The sequence below is a fragment of the Salvia splendens genome, chromosome 5, assembly GCF_004379255.2.
Source record: "Salvia splendens isolate huo1 chromosome 5, SspV2, whole genome shotgun sequence".
Classification (NCBI taxonomy): Eukaryota; Viridiplantae; Streptophyta; class Magnoliopsida; order Lamiales; family Lamiaceae; genus Salvia; species Salvia splendens.
Genome location: NC_056036.1, coordinates 29,173,498 through 29,193,737, shown reverse-complemented (window position 1 = coordinate 29,193,737; position 20,240 = coordinate 29,173,498). Strand labels below are relative to the sequence as shown.

The window sequence follows — 20,240 nt, the reverse complement described above, 5'->3', positions numbered from 1 at the left end:
CTTTATTTTTTTCATAAAGTCAAACAATTTCTTAAAATTCGGGTCGAGTCAAAATGACTCTTTAATTGGTGGACGGAGGGAGTACAAGTATTTTACTTTATATTCAATTTTTAATATTTATAATTTATTATTATGTTATACTTATATAAATTAGTATTTTAATAAGTAGTTTATTTACAATATCCTTTTAATTAATCTGTACTTGTATTAGTATAAAAATGTATATTATACTAATATTTATTTTGAATCTATAAATTAATAATTTCAGATATGTCTAGATAGAGGTTGACCTCTTCCGCAAATAACGAGGACATTATGTTGCATTGTCATTAAATTTTAGCCTCGGCTTCTATAAATTTATAATTCTGTTACTAATAATATTATTTGAACCACAAGAAAATACATTTATCATTATAATTACTTCATGACAGATTCAGTTAATATGAAATCAACATATTAATACCTTATAGTTACCATCCATGCCATGCCACATTTGCTTTTGATGATGGTGATATTGAAAAATACCCACAACTATTAACAGTGGTTTAGGTCTTTAATTATAAAATTCTTGCTTCATCGCTTATTATTAATACTGAATGTAAGTATTTATTGACTAGAAACAACGTGGATTGACGAATTTAAACACTCGATCCCCTCCATAAAAATAGATTATTTTTCATTTTGAGCCGTCCCATAAAATAGTTCACTTTTAATTTTAGTACTCTAATTTTTTCCTCTGTAACGAGATAGACCTTATTTTTCACTAACAATATTCTAATAACTTTTTTTTTCTTTCTATCTCTTTCTTACATCCTCAATCATGCATTAAAACTTGTACTATTCTAAAAATATTTATTTTTATAAAATGGAAGTACTCCATATAAAATTGAAAACCTACAAGGCTACAACAGTAATCATATAACGAGATGCAACAATATAATTAATGTCGTCTCCATTTTTTCCATTGGCATATCGTATAATCATCATTTGGCTTTATTTCATCGTCTCTTGGATTTTTGTTATGATGTTCCTTTCTTTATCTATATTTTGTTTTATAGAACAGCATGCCTTCTTCTTGTATGACGTATTAAAATATCGGCCTTGTGTGTTGCATTTTTCTTTTAAAACAACTAAAATTGTTTTTCCAATTTCATGATCTGCATAGAACGAAAGCAACAAACATTAATAAAGATTAGTCTCTGAAATTAGAATTTGTACCTTCTTTTCCGGATCATAACGTTTCTTGTTTTATAACCTTGATATGTCAATTTTTTTTCAACCAATCACTGAAAATCATATTATTATTTTTCATTAGCGTTAGTATATAGTATTTCTATTCGTACTTCTATTTCATTTTCTTCTACCATACATAAATATTTAATTGGACAATAAAAAATCCTAGATAGATACACTTTTATTTGTAATATTGTCAAAAATTTTAAATATTGATCACCATTATTAATTACAATCAATCAAATTATTAAAATCGGCTATCCATAGAGGGCCTAAAAATAATTCATTCAAAATATTTTATTTTTCTCTATAACGTACACTACATAATATAGTAGTCTAGTTTTATCTTAGAACTAAAAGGTTATTTTAATTATGAAATCTCCTCGCAAAAAGTTAATTGTCATTATGTGCTGCGGGAATGTCGATTGAATTGGTCCAGCACCATAATCACGCATATTTGGTCCTACGATGCACAGTTCTAATTAAACTAGTAACATTTCGACCATACATATATGGGTTTTTTATATTAAAAATTCAGAAATTTATTATACAAGAAACAACTATATTCCTTGAATAGGATATCGATCTTTAAAGGTGTACTATGTTTTGTCTGTATACTTACTAACAAGATTACACCAAAGAAATCTAAAAACATTTTTTTTAGTCAATTAAGGAAGTTAATTTATATTTATAATGTTACACTTCAAAAAAAATCTTCTATATTCACATTTTAACTAAAACTAAGGGATGCAATCGAAAGTGTTCCAGAAAAAATATAAGATTAATATAATGCACAGCATGTGTCCTAAACTTAATTAAAGGCGCTTTTCTTTGCGCCTTCAATATTAACCATTTTTAAAATTCAATGTAAGTAATTACTTCTCCAATTTTGTGTCCATATAAAATTAATTTATTGTAGTGTTACTTTATATTTTTATATTCATCCAAGATCATTAATATTTTCTCCAAACTATGTTGCATGTTAATTTTGGCATCACATTGTACTCATTTTATAGTGATGAAAGAATTCTGTCCTACATAGTGGACTTACTAACCTACAGCCATTAATTTGTTAATTATTAATTAATTAATTAAAAGTGGTATATCTAAACTTAGTATCCCTCCTATCACATGTAACCCATCTTTACAAATTTTTAGATAGGTGTTTAGTGGTTAAATAAAAAAATAAAATACGAATGAAAAAAAAGTAAACAGAAAAAAAGTAGGAGAAATGATAAAGTAAGAGAGAGTGTATTGTTTTTTTGTTAACAAAAGGAAATGTTTCAGTTATAATGGGACGGCCCAAAAAGGAATACGCTTCACTAATAATGGGACAGAGGTGGTATAAAATTATACTCCATATGTCCAACTTTTTTTTTTCTTTTCTGATAATCCAAAAATCTCAAATCACTAGGTAGTGGTGAGGTAGAGTACAGAACAACTTCTGAACAAAACAGACCAACCACAACAAGAAGAGTAAAAAAACGTCTACAAAATAAGAGCTAAGTTGACCCAAGAAGAAGAAGCAAACAAAGCTCAGACCCAGACAAACATAAAACATAACTAACCGAACAGATGATGCAACTAACCACCAGGATCATCACGCAAGAGCTTAGGAGCTGAGGCAAACACCCACCAAGAAGTGAGAGAAGAGACATGCACCTCCTCTCCCCCCCACCAATGTGATCATCTTCCGTGTTTTGTTGCCCCTGCCCACATTCTAATATCATCAAAATTTTCCATTACATGTCTAGGTGAGAATGGAAACTCCTGACATATCATCATATCCAAGTTCCAAGTCGCCAAAACACAAAATTCTTCTAAAACTCCTAATTGGGTCTGAAGGCTTGAAAGATGTAAGTGGAGCATTTCTTATTCGGCACGAAATTTTATGTAGTATTGTTTTGTGAATAAAGTGGAGAGAAGGAAAATGTAGAGAAAATGATGTTCATATTTTTAGAAATGTGTTATTTACAGTGGGACATTTCAAAAACGAAAATGTGTCACTTTGAGTGGGACAAATAAAATATATTGTGCTAATGATATCTAAGAGCACTCAAATAGGATTAGTCCTCCCACACCCCTCCCAAAAATTCCTCCTGCCACATCATCAACCAACCCTTACAGCCATCCCATTTAATTTATTTTAATTATTGGTGATTATCAAATATTAAAACAAACAATACGAATTAATTGGACAAAAAAAAAAGAAAAACTCAAACATACTTTATATTTAGAGAGAAAATTTATACTCGGGAGAATGAGAGGTGTGAATAAAATGAAGTGCAATGAGTTATATATATGGAGTTGAAATAAAAAATTAATAAAAAATTTGGGGACGGCTCTCGCTTGGCGCGCAATAGACGCCGAGAGAGCGTCATCCCACCGCCGTCCGCCCCACTACCTGCCCATGCCGTCGGGTGCGCCGACCACCGTCCCAAGGCATTCCGCGTGCAATAGATGTTGTACGGGACGGCTCCCTATTGTGAATGCTCTAATATGTCGCACTATAGAATCAAACCAACATCACTCTTTAACTGTACTGACAAATTCCACCAAAATAGTGTAAAAAGAAAAATATCCTAGAAGAAAAACAATGATTTAAAATGTGCGCGTGTAAGATGTATGTCAAATAGATGGCACACACTCCACCTATATAAGAGGGGAATTTGAGCATAAATAGTTGATAAAAATTATACATATATATCAACTCAATTCTCTTTTCAAAGGTTAGACCCAAATGGAGGCCAAATTTCACAATTTTCTACTTCTAGCAATATCACTACTTGCAACACAACTTCTTTCTTCTTCCTCCACATACACTATAAAAAAGTTCCATTTCAATGTAAGCTATAGATTCAAGAGACATTTAATCCCTCTTCACATATACACCCACATGTGTGTGTGCATGTTCATGTTTTGACAAGTTAGAGTATTTTATCAGGTTGAATGGAAGAATATAACAAGACTTTGCCACTCGAAGCTTGTGTTAACGGTGAATGGGAAGTATCCAGGGCCAACCATAGATGTGAATGAAGGTGACAATGTCCATGTTACTGTCACTAACAAGGTTGCAATGAACACAACTATCCATTGGTATGTACCTGTTATATATGTCTTGTGCAATATTTGATTGATCTTCGATAATTGTCTGTAAATACACGAACTTTAATTTCGATGAATTTTAGTTTTGCACAAAGGAAAAGTTATACCTCTACATACACAAATTACAGGCTATTATCATATTTCCAACGTATTATACGTATCATCTACACAAAACTTGAAATTTAGGATGGGATCATTGAAATCTTGTTTGTTATTGATTTGTATGAAAGTATTTATTTTATGATATATGGAAAGCTACAATAGTAATAATGAAACGAGATGCAGCAATATAATTAATGTCGTCTCCCTTTCTTTCTTTGGTAGTAGTATAATCATTCATTTGGCTTTTTTTCTTTTTTTGCTTTGATTTTGTGTTTTGATGTTCCTTTTTTAACTATGCTTTTTTTTTCTTTTTTTCCCACAAACTATGCTTTGTTTTATACAGCTACATGCCTTCTTCTTGTGTGACATATGAACATAACATCCTCGTGTTTGCATTTTTTTTCTTTTAACACAATTAAAATCTTTTTTAGAAGTATATTACTCCCCCGTCCTATAAAAATAGAGAAATTTGAAACATCACGAGTTTTAATATATAATTGATAAACTAAAAGACAGAAAAAAAATAACTAGAGTACTTCCTCCGTCACATAAGAATATGACAATTGAAATGACTTGGGAAGTAATACAAAATTGGTAAAGTAAGATAAATGATAAGAATAGTAGTTAAAGTAGTGTTAGTGGATGGCGAGACCTACAATATTATTAGTGTTTAATGAGTTGTAATAGTGGATCATAATGTCATAAGTTGTAAATAAATTGATATATATAGGTAATAAGTTATGGACAACTTTCCATAAATGGAAATGCCTTTATTTTTATGAGAGAAACTGAAATGGAAAGTGCACATTTTTTTATGAGACGAAATGAGTATTATTAATAGAGAATGTGGCTCACTCATTAGAGAAAAAGAGGTTACCAAAAATAAAAAGTAGTTATTTTATAAGACGAACCTGAATTTTTTTTACTTTTATGGGACGGAGTACTTAGTACTACTCCCTCCGTCCCATAATAGATGTCACACTTTCCTTCTTAGTTTGTCCCACAAAAGATGTCACATTTCTATTTTGGAAAAAGTTCTCCCTCACATGAATATAAAAATTATATTTTCTCTATTCATTTAACATCCAAAACAAAACCTCCTAAAATTTCGTGTCGTTCCACAAGTCTGACATCTTTTATGTGACAGAGGGAGTATTAAAAACCAGTAGCTATAGAAGGCGCGTAAAATAATTCATTCAATTATTATAATTTTCACTATTGTTGTACACATCATAAATAACACGTATCGAATTAATTATTGAAAATAAAAATTTGAGACTGAACATAAAAATAGTAGTACTACCATTTAACTATATTATATTTGTTTGTTGTGATCATATATAGAATTAAATAAGTATATTTCAACAATCTGACTTGTATATATATATGGATTTACATTATATTATCTCTATAAGAAATGGTTATTTTAATTATTAAATCACCTCCCGAAAAGTTTATTGTCATTATGTGCTGGAGGAATGTCGATCGGTCCAGGATGATAAGCATGCTTATTGGACCCTACAATGCATGGTTCTAAATTCTAATATATTAATTCCGATCATACAATTATGCGTTTTTATATTAAAAAATTTATAAATTAGTAATATATAATGAATAACTATATTCCTTGAACAGGCTTTCGATCTTTGAATGTTTACTACTATATGTTTTGTCTTTTTATTTACTAACAACATTACTTTTATATTTTCTACTCATCCAATATCTATAAATATAATATCTTCTCCAAAATTATATTGCATGTTAATTTTGGCATCACACTGTACTTGTTTTATAATGATGGAAAGAAGTTGTCCTATGTAGTGGACTCACTCACCTATACCCATTAATTAATTAATAGTACTAATTATCCATATTTTATGTTTATCGTTTGTATATATAGTTGCTTTATGATCATCTTACTTATACCATTTCTTTTTAATTATGGGAAGTATAAACCAACTTAGGAATACATAGTATGCATGCACTCACTTAATTGAGATGGAATGGTAGATCACCATCAAACGCTTACAATAAAAAAATACTTATTTTTTGAATAATTTAACGAAAAACATAAAATAAAATTCCAAATCTAGTTTTAAAAATGCATGAAAGTTGTAACATATTTGCTGATCCACAGTCATACAAAATATTGTATACATATTTTTTTAACATATGAATAATAACTCCAAAGTGAAATTAATTGAATAACATTGGATAATTCATCCGAGTATTCAAATTTCATGAAAATTATTACAGTTACATGAATTCACATTCGTATTTTATATTAAAACTTCTCCTTGTAGAAACTATAAATAATTACTCTTATATATTGATTTGACTCAAATTCCACGACCTCAATTCCATGTACCGAACAGAGCCTAAAGCTCTTTATGAAATAGTTGTCCCAAATTAGAAAATGAAACATGATTTATAAGATGCAGGCACGGGGTGAGGCAATTGCGGAGCGCATGGGCAGACGGACCCGCATACATAACGCAGTGCCCGATCGGGGCGGGGAAGGCATACACGTACAAGTTCAGCGTGGTGGATCAAAGAGGCACACTGTGGTGGCACGCTCACTTCTCATGGCAACGTGCTTCTATTTATGGCGCTTTTATCATTCACCCTCGCACGCCTTTCCCCTTCTCTCTCCCAATCTACCCTGCCAATGTCCCTATTATCTTTGGTACCTACTCATTTCTTCACCTCTTTTGCTTTCCCTTATTATATATAATTGTGTTTTCACTTCCTCTTTTGCTTTCTCCATTATATAGAGATGTAATCAAATGCTAACACTTTATATTATACAAATTCTAAATTATGATTTGTACCGTTATATTTCAAGATTTGATGTCAACATATGACAAATAACGTCAACAGAAAATGTCAACATTGTCAACCGATTGACGTTGTGTTGATATTTTCTATTGATGTTATTTTATAATCTGTTGACATCAAATCTTGAAATCTAACGGTCCAGATTACAGATTGGAGTTTGTATGAAAAATGCATTTTGATTTTATCACTACCGTTATTGCATATATATACTCAATCTAATTAGTTAATCATTGATTGTGGAAATTCCTTTTTCTTTTATTAAATGAATCCATTAAAGCATTAATGTAAAAGTTCATACTCAACATATTGCAGGGGAATGGTGGAATGAAGATGTAGAAATAGTAGAAAGCGAAATGATGTTATATGGTGGAGGACCTCAAATTTCAGACGCTTACACCTTCAATGGATTACCAGGCCCATTGTACCCTTGTTCTGACAAAGGTACAAATTAATCCCATTCTTCTTCATAAACTAATGACATAGTACAAGTCTATAAGTTAAATTAAAATTTTATTTTGCATACCAACTTTAAACATTGTTTACCATTTTACATAACTTTCAATTTTTATCCGATTTCGTGTTTTCGCCCATTTCATGTGACCAACATTATTTATCTAAACGCTGAACCTAATTAATTGAAATTGATTTGAAATAAGGGCAAAATCTAGCTTGAACACCGTCTCGTTAGCAAAATCGGATTAAATTTTTACTCCCTTGTCCGCCATTAAATATCATATTTTCTCTTTTTCATCTATCCATCACTATCTCATTCCACTCACATTTTATTATAAAACAATATATAATGGTAGGGCTCATAATACATTAACTTTTACTATCCACTTTCTTCATAGAAGTCAAATAATAATTACTTAAAACTCGACCCGATCAACTATGTGACATTTAATCATGAACGGAAGCAGTACTAGTTAGATTTTAAATTTGTACGACAAACTCAAATGTGATCAAAGTTGAGTCAATTCCATATATTATCTTCAATAAACACTTCCTCTCTTTAGATATTTTATATTCTATAATTGGCAGATATATTCATCCAAACAGTCATACCCGGAAAATCCTACCTGCTAAGGCTCATCAACGCTGCACTAAACGATGAGCTCTTCTTTGCCGTGGCCAACCACACCCTAACCGTGGTGGAGATTGATGGCGTCTACACGAAGCCCTTTGCCACGACAGCCATCATGATCGCCCCCGGCCAAACCACCAATGTCCTCCTCACCGCCGACCAGCTCCCCGGCCCCACAGGAATATTCACAATGGCAGCAAGGCCTTATCTCACCTCCGTCTTCCATTTCAACAACTCCACCACAATAGCCTTTTTGAAATACCAAACAAACCCTAAATCCAACCACCCCCCAATCCCACCCTACCCTATACCCCAAAACCTCCCAAATTTGGAAGACACCCTCTTTGCTACAAACTTCCTCAACAGCTTAAAAAGCCTAGGATCAAATAAATTCCCTTGCAAAGTCCCCCAAAAAATAGACAAACAAGTTATCACAACAATAAGCCTAAACCTGCAAGATTGCTCTAGCAATCAAACTTGTAGAGGGTTCAAACAAAATAGATTCTTTGCTTCAATGAACAATCAATCCTTTGTTAGACCTTGGATATCACTTCTCGAATCCCATTACCACAACCAAACCCTCAGATCCTCCCCCGGTTTCCCTGAGAGGCCACCCTTCGCCTTCAACTACACGGGCGTGGACCCTTTTACAGAGAACATGAGCCCTAGCTTCGGGACAAGAGTGTTGAGGCTGCGATACGGGGAGAGGCTCGAGATAGTGTTGCAAGACACCAATTTCTTGAACCCTGAAAACCATCCTATCCATGTGCACGGGCACAACTTTTTTGTGGTGGGGAGAGGGTTTGGGAATTTCGACGCGGGGAGGGATCCGGTGAGGTACAATCTGGTGGACCCGCCGGAGAGGAACACGGTGGCGGTGCCGGTGGGAGGATGGGCGGCGATACGGCTAGTGGCGGATAACCCAGGGGTTTGGTTTGTACATTGCCACCTTGAGGAGCATACCTCGTGGGGTTTGGCAATGGGGTTTGTTGTGGAGAGTGGGAAGGAGGCGTCGCAACGGTTGCTGCCGCCTCCTACTGATCTACCTCCATGCTAGAGTTTAGTAACCTTTTTTTACCAAATTCTCATTTTCATTTCATTTGTGAAAGGGTTCTTGAGTTTATACCACTTTGTTAATATCAAATGACTTTACCGCTTTTGTGAAAGAGTTTTCTTATGCAAATCTTGAATTGGTGATACATTTTTTTGGTTATCATTTGGGGGGATTAGATGATGTTATGTTGAGAGAGAGAAGGATATTGTGAAAATAGTAGGTATTGGATTTCGTTGTGAGATTTTTGTGTAATGCGACAAAAGTGATTGATTTTGTTTAAGGAGTTTGTACTTGTTTTGATTGGACCTAAGATTTGTTATTCTTGTAAATTACTTTCTGTTCCACATTATTTGTTGTCTCACTTTGAATTGGCATGAATTTTAAGAATGGTTAGAGAAAGTCGGTGCAAAAACGTTAATGAAGTATATGTCCTACCATTATATTATATTACTAGTTTTAAGATGAAATAGGAGTGGAGTGAATAGATGAAATATAAGTATTCATTACCAAAAATAATGAAAATGTAATGAGATAATTAAAATAAGGGACATTCCAAAATAGAAAAAAAAACATGAATACACAACAGAGGATGGAGGGAGTGTAAGTAACATAATTGTGGGAAGTTTGAGTTGTAGGGAAATGGGAGGAATTAGGGCTGGCAATTTTTGACACGACACGATAATCTGACACGAATCCGCACGAAATTATTGGGTTGGGGTCAAGTCTTATTGGATCCGTGTCCTTATCGGGTTGACCCATTAAGAACCCGATAATTTCGGGTTGGGTTCGGGTCGGATATGGGTAACCCATTAAGAAATAATGTTATTATTTTTAATATTATTTAAAAATATATATATTAATTTAATTTTTTAATTTCTTATAAATTATGTTTAAATAGTATAAAATGAATTTTAATTGTGTAAATTAGGTTAAAATTAAGGTTTAATCGTGTAATATTAGGTTTTAATCGTGTAATATCGGGTTCGGGTTGTTATCGTGTCGTGTCAACCCATATTATATCGTGTCGATAACGGGTTCGTGTCGGGTGCGGGTCGTGTTCGGATTTGAAGGTAGCAGGTCGGGTTCGTGTTCGGATTTACAGTTTCCTTAACAGGTCGGGTTCAGGTTAGGCTTTATTGGGTTGGGTCATTATCAGGTTGACCCGATAACGACCCAATCCGCACGATTTGTCAGCCCTAGGAGGAATAGAGCTCTTTTACTCTGTTTATTTATTTTTTTCCATTTTGCATCACAATTGTTAAACAAAAGTTGGGATGTAAATTTAGATAGTCATATGCATGCAAAGTTGTAAACGAATCCATAATCATCATATTATTCTGTCCAACTATTCTGTGTTTAACTCTATTTCTTAAAAGGCCCAAAATGTTACCCCCCACTGTAAACTCATTGCTAAAAGTTTGAAATTTCATTAAAAAGGCTACAGGTCATGGGTGATTCATTTCACCATAGTAATGTCGAATTATGTGAATACTTTCGAATAGTGATGAAGCTAAAAATTAAATAAGCCGGTGCTAAAAATTTTCAAGAGAATAACTTCTAAAATATTATACTCCCTTCGTCCCACAAGAATATGGACTCTTTCTTTTTTAGTCTGTCCTACAAGAATATGCACTTTCGAATTTTAGAAAGTTTTTTCTCTCTAATGAGTGTAGACTCATTCTCCACTAACAATACTTTAATTACTTTTTCTCTCTACCTCTCTCTTACTTTACTTATTTTACATTAAAATCCGTGCCGAACTCAAAGTGCATATTCTTTGAGGACGGAGGGAGTACTATTTTAACATATAAAATCGTTACAAAATTGAAATAAAATTATAGCGCCCGTCATTTCTAATTCCTAAGTCCCTTGAAAACTGACTTATTAGTATAATAGTTTCGCGCCTAGTTTCTTTTACCACACGTTGTGATCGAGCGTTATGTACAAAATACGTTTTAAGTAGTGAATGAAATAGTTCGGTTACAATATTTAATATTCTTATAGTCTGTTTGTGATGTCCGAGTTATAAATAAAAGTTCATACACGTTTTACATTGAGTTCGATATTAGAATAAAAATAACAACACAATTTCTAACATCGTGAGGACCGCGCCACGATGCGCTCACACAGGGCAGCCCCGTTTCACGCCCTCCGGATCTTGCTCAGTAATCACGTCTTGCATTCCCGCTACCTACACAAAAGAATAGAACATGTGTTAAATGCACTTTTTGACATCAAATCGAGACGAGACGTTTGACGAAATCACATCATCATGCACGGTTCTCAAATGACGGCACACGGTTTCCAAATGACGGCCGTACTTGATAGCCGTAATTTTAGGTGACAAGATGTAATATTCTTGCCATTTATGGTATAGTGAATTATTAAAGTGACAACTTGCCTCATTTGGCAAAAAGGCCATAACCTTTGGACAATGTATTCTCCCCCATGTACAAAGCTTTTACCCATGATTTTCTCATGCACCTTTTCTACTATAAATACTACACCACTTCATCCTTTAAATCTTTTATTCCACTACTGCGTTCGGCGACCACGCAGCAGCTTCCCCTACTGACTCAACTTTATTTTACCCAAATAATACCCGCAAGTGTACGGGGTTATCGTAGCAAATAGCAAGCAAGAGTATATCGTATCCCACAGAGACAATTAAGTGTCAACCTAAGTACCACGAACTAATTTCAACTACTATCAAGACGATCAGAAATTTTGGTTTTAAAACTAACAACTACTGAAAACATGTAAATGCAAAGATTAAAATAGAACACTTAAACACGAAAGCAATTAAGCAAGTTGCGTAAGATGATGGAGAAATATGCAGATTTCAAGGATCCGATGCACAACTCATAGCTTAACCCAATTAAAACCAAATTACCATTTAAAGTCTCTAGAATTGTTGAATCAATCACAATTGTAGATTAAACCCCCTCCCGAGGTGAGAAATCTGTAGATTAGGTGTAATAAGTGAAGTCCCCTTCTAAATCTTAGACCTAACTCCCAAAAGTTTGATTAGATTAAAGATCTCACTCATAATCTCAACTCTCCCGAGTTTTATTGAATTAAGGTGCGAATTATTCCTCTTTCAAGATTAATTATTTCATCTCCCGATTACTCTAAGAAACCCTACACTCCCAATTGGTGATCAAGCAATTGATAGGAAAAAGCACAAGAATAATTCAAACAATTGCAAGAGCAAGATAAAACGAAATTAACTGGATTAAAACTATAAATCAATGCATCTTCACCAAGAATTCTACATGAAAGGTTTAGTTACTCATGTTCAAAGTAGAAAACAAACAAAAACAAAGGGAAACAACGGAATTCATGATACGGATTACAATTAGCGGAGGAATTGAGGCTTGAATCTCCAATCTTCTTCCAAGAGTGCTTCCTAGAGAGAGAGAGAGTGTGTTTTAGCGGCTGGGAGAGAATGAATCCAGTTGCCCTAGCTCTTGCCTCTTATTTTTTCCGCCAAAAAATCGCGTCTGGAATTAAAAAAATCGTCAGTTCGACGGACCCGGCAGGGTGGAATTATTGAACTGAATATTCACCCGGCCGGGTGAAACTCTCTGGAGTCTTCGCGTTATAAAGTTTCCACTCGGCCGGGTGGAATTGTTGCAAGGAAAATTAACCCGGCCGGGTGGCACTCACTCGGCCGCTTCTGTTCTCTGCCAGGCTTCATGTTGACACCCAGCCGGGTGTTTTTTCAACCACATAATTCCACCCGACCGGGTGGTTTTTCAACCACATAATTCCATCCGACCGGGTGGTACCCTTTTCTGCTCCAATTTCACCTGTTTTTGCCTACAACACTCGACAAACACGTGAACTCCGAAACATAGAGTAATTGGCTGGAAATAACCATTTTGAGCACAAAAACTCAACAATTATGGACATCAACATACTACTCACAACACTATAAGTACGGGTTTGTCAACTCCCCCAAACTTAGACTCTTGTTTGTCCTCAAATAAGAATAAGAAATCACGAAGAACATATTCGTGCATAGAGGTGGAATTGATGTATTGCTTCTGAAATTTTTTTAAAGTAAGCTCGAAGGTAGGAAACATACAAAAACCAACCAAACATTAATCGAAGCTACTATCACTTGGTATCAATGCTCTCACAAGGTTTAGGGAGTGTGATTTTTTTCTTTTCTCTTTTTTATTTTCCCTCTCACTCAAGTGTATAAGAGATAATATAAACACTCAGATCAAGTAACATGTAATGCTTACCATAGGCTTGCTCAAAGTCAAACGTCTCCTCTGCTCGGGTGTGGAAGTGAACCTAAGATCAGAAAGGTCTTTATTCGGGTTGTAGTGTAGGCTCTTTGGACGGTAGGGAACATTTAGGCTATAGTGACTGAAGAGTATACTCGAAGCACATAATCCAACAATAACCATTCATCAAAATAAAACTCAGATAAGCTCGATTTCATCATGCTTCATCCTAGCCTCCAATATCCACTTATTACTATCTCCAACATAACTTTTTTTTTCATCATCAATTTTTTTCCCTAGACTTCGTTTAGCTTATACCTCCCTTTTTTTTACGAACCCCTTCATTAACACTTACTACCAATGTGCTTCCCTTTTTCTCAAGGCTTTCACTCTGGAGACTGATTTAAGATATTACTTTTCAACGAACAAATATATTTTGGCTATGAGGGCTGACTAGGGGTTTACGAGTGTATGAGGATAATCAAGGAATGCCTAACTTCATCTCTTAAGTTCATCTCCGCTATATGGATTTGACATGACGAGAAGCAAGTTCTAGAAGTAAAAGCATGTACCCAATTGCATCACAAATGAACAAAATATGGCTCAAATCTCACCGGGATTAGCATTGACCAAGCAAACAAGCACTTCACTCACAATTAAATCATGAATTGATCACGCAGGTCCCTAACCATTCTAACCAAAATTTTTGAGACACAACAATTATCATCATCAGCTATCAACCCATTCCTTAGCACAAATTATCTTACATTCATCCATATTCGAATTCGAGTCCCAAATGTGGGACTTACACCAAATGACGTCAAATAAGCAAAATTAACTAAAAGATGAGAAAGAATAAGAAAAACAATAGTCTCAAGAACATAATCTTTAAACAAGCGGGGGAAAGGAACAACCGATCCACGTCAGAACCCCCCAGACTTATTCAAGACAGGGAATAGAATAAGTTTGAAGAGCAGTGGATGGTTGAGCTACCTCTATTCCGACGGCGGCGGAAATCTCGCGTAGTAAGCCTGGTAGAAAGCATGTTGTGCTGCATCACTAGCGTCGAGGAGAGTGTGCAGGTTTTGCAGTTGTTCCCCATAGTGGTCAAGCCGGTTCCCAAAGTTATCCAACCTGGTGTCACACTGGGCTCTCCATGCCATCGCCTCCGCATTCGTCTGATTCCAGCGAGCCTCTTGTTGATCATGGCTCACCTGAAGCGAGCGTACACCGGCGGCAATTTCCCCCAAATAGCTGTGTAATATCCAAATCTTTTAGAAGTTTAGAGTTAGTAATTAGATTTTTAGTTAGAGGTTTTATGTGTATATGTTTTTATTAGGAATAAAAGAAATAAATTAGGAAATAGAATTAATGAGAGAATTAGAAAAAGAAAAAGAGAAAGAAAAAAAAGTTTTAAAGTGATGAGTAAGTAGGAAGAAAAAAACGTGTCTTGTGGAGAAAAAAGTTAGGAAGGAAATTAAGGAAAAGAAAATAGAAAAATAATAGTCATCCTCTTATTTCTTCCTCTCTTTTTCGTTCTCCCTCTACTCTCTTCCTCTCTGTAAAATATTCAACAGTCTCTACTCCCTCCGATCAGCCACCGCGACCCCTCCGATCGCTCCACCGCGTAACATGTAAAACACTCCATCAATCCAAGCTCTCAATTCCCCTTCTTTCCCTCAATTTTGGAGCTTAGGTTGCAAACCCACTTCCACTAATCTTTGGAAAATTGTTGAATTTAGAGGTTAGCTTCCTCCATAACCTCTTCAATCATGTTTCTAAGTATAGTAGTGATGTTAATTTGATGTGAATCTTGTTGTTTTGGTCGAAAATTAGGGTTCATAGATTTGGGAATTTTGTTGTTTGATGCTTTGGTGTAATTTGGCTATTGAATTATGCATTTGGAAGTAGGATATAATATTTAAGCATGAAAGTGATAGGAAAAATCTGATTTTTGGGATTTCATTTGTTGGAGGTGAATCATAATTGGACTAAAACCATGTAATTTTGTTGTTGAACATGAAATGTTTGGAGAAATTACCCAATGACACACAAATAGGAAATAGCTTGTATGTGGGCTGTTCTGATGCTACTGTACTGGTCAGTTTCGGCCACTTTAACATGATAGAATTTATGTTCTAAAAATTTTAATGCATACTATAAGGTCTTGGTAAGATGTCTGCAACATTTCAGATCGTTTGGTCATCGTTTGCTATTTTTAGAAATTCATGCTAAACCGTCGCCAGAATCTGTCACAAACTGGCAGGCTGTAGTCAAACGTTCATAACTCCCTAGTCCCTTGGAATTTTGAGAAAAACCTTTTTTGTAATTAAAATAGACACATAGGGGTTTATTTTGGTGTAGGGATCGACCCCTAGTTATCTCCGAGCTAAGTCAGTTTATTATATGAAGTTGATGTAATGCAGTCAATATTTTTCTAAAGCTTTAAAAGTTGAGAATAAAGGTTTTTATGCTAAAAGGGAGATAGATAGATGTGATATTTTGGCTTCCATACTTGTGCTTTAAGTGTTTATTTATAATTTGTATATGTGATTGTTTGAAAAATTAGGTGAACCGAGTGCAAGCACAAGCGATAAGGGAAAAGGGCACCTCCATGGTTGACTAAGCAAGTAATAGCGGGGTTTTTTTTAACGTGTACAGGTAGTGTACGCGTGTTCTAGAATTTAATTCCTTAAACTTCGATAAATACTACTACTTGTTTGTGTGATTCGTATGCTTATGCCATAGAACTTAAGAATGATTGTGTGGATTTTGTGTACTTTCAAGGTGAAGTGACAGAAACGGTGGTATTTCTTATGCAAAGTGATTTAAATAATTATGTGTTGAATAATGTGAAAGTGGATATGAAATAGTTGCGTTGTGCCCCATTGCTTGAGTGAACCACAGGGTATAGTTGGCATGCCATAGGACAGCAGTACTGCACACATGTTGATCATTCGTCTTCTGGATAACCGAAGCGATGGTCTATATGATATATCGATTGTTGAAATGTACCCTATATGGGTAATATATGACAGTTGCATTGCATAGGCCATATGGAAGATTACAGTGTCCGATACAGACTTACATGATAGACGCCCTCATAGGGCTACAGATAGTGTCCGTGTATCCGTGTTCATCACTAAGCATAACTTGAGGGCTGAATGTGACTTTCTATTTTTGAAATAATATGGTTGTGCTTTGAATTCTTTAAATAGTTATGTTTCTTATAGTATAATTATGTTGACGAAGGAAAGTGACTGCTGACAGGATCCTTTGTTTATATCATGTTGTTGTACAGGATGAATGTGTTGATTATTTGCAAGTGATATATGTGATCTTAACTGATTCAAACTTTTAGTAATGATAATATTTGGTGATATTGTGTTGAATTTGTATATTGGTGCCGATGTAAATTGAATATGTGTTGCACGACATTCCAGGTAATAAAGTGTTTACTTGAGATAGTGATATGGATTGAAGTTTTAGAGATTTTATTCTGGAATGCGATTACACTACGAGCTTTTCGAAGCTCACCCCCCTTTCTTCTCCCTCTTGCAGAGTATAGAAGCGAGTGAACTCGCTAGTTGGCAGCAGCACGTGTCAAGTCATCACCTCCCTCTTTGCTGGTACAGTCAGAGTTTACACGTGGCATGCTTAGGTTCTTTTGTTTGTAAATACTTAACTTACAAATGTAAGGTTATAACCTTATTTTTACTGGTGGAGTTGTATATATATCTATCGAAACAGGTTAATGTTATTTTGTTATGTATTGTAGTAAATAATTGTGTTATTAGATTTAGTTTCTTTTATGATAGTGTTGTATGTTGTGTGTTTGCAGAATGAAAAAAATAGGCAGGTTTTGTTTATCGATCGTACCGAAAGGTAACGTCACTTATTTGGTTAAAACTAACCGAGTAAGGGGTGTTACATGTTTGGTATCAGAGCCCAGATTTAAGTGATTCTCGGGCTTTAGTTGAGTCTTTAATATGTATAGAAGCATGCCACATAGGTTTGAAATGTCTGTGACTTGACACCGCTGCCATTTTAATCAGGATCGAGATGTCAGGTGAAGAAGCCTCTAGTCCTTTTTATATTTCTTCTGATTCTGAGTCTGAAGGGGTTCCTTTAGCCAATGTTGCTGCTCCTATGGCGGGGCAAGAGGATATATTACGCACCATGGCAACTGCAATGCAACAGATTGCTGGGAATGTGACACCAAGTCAATCTTCCATCCTTAAACAGATGCATGAATATCACGCGGAAGAATTCAGAGGTAAACTAGATGATAATCCAACCAAGGCTGAGTACTGGTTGGAACAGTTAGAGCGAATATTCGGCTGCATGACTTGTACATCAGACGAAAAGTTACAGGGTGCAACTGCACTTTTGAAAGAGGAGGCTCACAGGTGGTGGGTCAGTGTGGCTCGTGCTACTCTTCCAGACATGTTGACGTGGGATTTCTTTCTTAATAAATTTCGTGAATGCTATGTTGGAGAGCAGTACATAGAGGACCGACGACAAGAATTTCTACAGTTAGTTCAAGGTAGAAGGACTGTTCAACAGTACGAGATTGAGTTCCGACGTCTTTCGAGATATGCACCAGAGGTAAATTATTCAGATGTGGATATGTGTCGGAAGTTCAGGAGGGGTTTGAGGAGTATTATCCAGGCTGGGCTAGTTGGATTGGAGACATCAGATTTGACAAAGTTATCACACGCTGCCCGGACTCTTGAACAACTTAAAGTTACTGAGAAAGTTGAAGAGGGCTCTATGAATCAAGAGAAACGGCCAGCAGAATCATCTCACTCGCCTTCTTGATTCTCGGGGAAAAGATTCAAAGACTTTAGAGGTAACAGGAGTTCAGTGCCTAGTCGATTCCAAGGCCAAAGACCAAGCCAAATGTCAGAGTTTAGGCCAAGGCAACAGTCAACTTCAATGGCTAGTACTGGAGGATCAGACAGAGTACCGATGTGCCAACATTGTGGAAGACCTCACCATGGTGAATGCCAAAAACTGCTAGGGACGTGCTTCTTATGTGGATCTAAGGATCATTACTACAGAGAGTGTCCGAGGGGACAAGTATCTTCTGAGACTAGATCGGCGCCAGGGGTGCAACAAGGTCGTGGAATCGGAAGGGGTTTTGGAGCAGCACGAGGACTGAGGGCAGCATCCGAGCCCATACAGAGGCTAGCACCGAGAGCTCCTTCACATGCTTATGCTATGCGGACTCGCGAGGATTCTGATGCTCCTGATGTTATACTTGGTACTTTTACATTATTTGATATGTCTGTTATTGCTTTGATTGATCCCGGTTCTACTCATTCATATATTTGTGATAAGCTCATAGAAGAACATAGTTTACCCTTAGAAAAGACTAAATATGATATCTTAGTGTCAAATCCCCTGGGTATGAGTGTGGTAGTGAATCGAGTTTATAGAAATTGTCCTTTAAGTGTTCAAGGATGCCTCTTTTTAGCCAACCTGATGGAGTTACCGTTTCATGAATTTGACATTATTTTGGGAATGGATTGGTTGTATATTCACCGTGCTCTAGTTGATTGCGGTAAGAAGAGAATAATATTATACACACTAGATGGCCATGAGGTGATAGTGGTTGGTGAGAGATCAGACTACCTTGATAATGTGATTTCTGCTACTACGGCTCGTAAGCTGTTGAGAAAGGGTTGTGAGGCATATTTAGCCTATATTCTAGATACACGAGCAGAGGATCCGAAGTTAACTGATATACCTATAGTGTCAGAATATCCTGATGTGTTTCCTGAAGAGTTACCAGGTTTGCCACCAGAACGCGAGGTTGAATTTGCTATTGAGGTTATACCAGGCACCACACCGATATCAATGGCTCCTTATAGAATGGCTCCGACAGAATTGAAAAAGTTGAAAGCTCAGCTTCAAGAATTACTTGATCGAGGGTTTATACGGCCGAGTGTATCACCTTGGGGAGCGCCAGTGTTGTTTGTGAAAAAGAAAGGTGGATCATTCAGATTATGTATTGATTATCGACAGTTGAATAAGGTATCTGTTAAAAACAAATATCATTTGCCTAGAATTGATGATTTATTTGATCAACTGAAGGGAGCAAGCATATTTTCGAAGATTGATCTACGATCAGGTTATTACCAGTTGAAGGTGAAAGATGATGATGTGTTTAAAACGGCTTTCAGAACTCGTTATGGCCATTATGAATTCAAAGTTATGCCTTTTGGGTTGACGAATGCCCCAGTTGCTTTTATGGACTTGATGAATCGGGTTTTTCACCATACCTTGATCAGTTTGTAATTGTGTTTATTGATGACATACTTGTGTATTCTAAAACCAGGGATGATCATGAACGACATCTGAGAACAGTCTTGCAAGTATTGAAAGATAAGCAGTTGTACGCAAAGCTCAGTAAGTGTGAGTTCTGGCTTATGGAAGTAGCTTTTCTGGGTCATGTTATATCAGCAGAGGGAATTCGAGTGGATCCGAAGAAGATTGAAGCAGTGGTACAGTGGAAACCTCTGAAAAATGTTTCAGAAGTTCGCAGTTTTCTGGGCTTAGCGGGTTATTATCGCAGGTTTGT

General features: G+C 35.6%; 2 protein-coding genes and 1 long non-coding RNA gene across 3 annotated transcripts; all 3 read left to right on the top strand.

The window, feature by feature from the left end:
- The first annotated feature begins 3,949 nt into the window (after positions 1 to 3,949).
- On the top strand, positions 3,950 to 9,716 carry LOC121802763 (laccase-1-like). The gene is made up of 5 exons (XM_042202457.1): positions 3,950 to 4,078; positions 4,178 to 4,329; positions 6,882 to 7,126; positions 7,591 to 7,719; positions 8,320 to 9,716. Exons 1-5 carry the CDS (start codon positions 3,974 to 3,976, stop codon positions 9,417 to 9,419), a joined length of 1,731 nt encoding a protein of 576 aa, XP_042058391.1. The 5' UTR covers positions 3,950 to 3,973; the 3' UTR covers positions 9,420 to 9,716.
- A 5,449-nt stretch (positions 9,717 to 15,165) lies between these two features.
- On the top strand, positions 15,166 to 17,490 carry LOC121805302. Its single transcript, XR_006051449.1, has 3 exons — positions 15,166 to 15,398; positions 16,224 to 16,315; positions 17,216 to 17,490. It is a non-coding gene; the product is annotated as an uncharacterized LOC121805302 (long non-coding RNA).
- A 226-nt stretch (positions 17,491 to 17,716) lies between these two features.
- On the top strand, positions 17,717 to 18,475 carry LOC121804067. Its single transcript, XM_042203615.1, has one exon. It carries the CDS (start codon positions 17,717 to 17,719, stop codon positions 18,473 to 18,475), a length of 759 nt encoding a protein of 252 aa, XP_042059549.1.
- Positions 18,476 to 20,240: the final 1,765 nt, after the last annotated feature.

Excerpts from the sequence above, each read along its gene's own strand:
- LOC121802763 (XM_042202457.1), top strand. The coding sequence starts at position 3,974 with ATGGAGGCCAAATTTCACAATTTTCTACTTCTAGCAATATCACTACTT. Across the intron at positions 4,079-4,177 it reads TAAAAAAGTTCCATTTCAAT|GTTGAATGGAAGAATATAAC; the intron begins GTAAGCTATAGA and ends GTATTTTATCAG. Across the intron at positions 7,127-7,590 it reads CAATGTCCCTATTATCTTTG|GGGAATGGTGGAATGAAGAT; the intron begins GTACCTACTCAT and ends AACATATTGCAG.
- LOC121804067 (XM_042203615.1), top strand. The coding sequence starts at position 17,717 with ATGTCAGGTGAAGAAGCCTCTAGTCCTTTTTATATTTCTTCTGATTCT.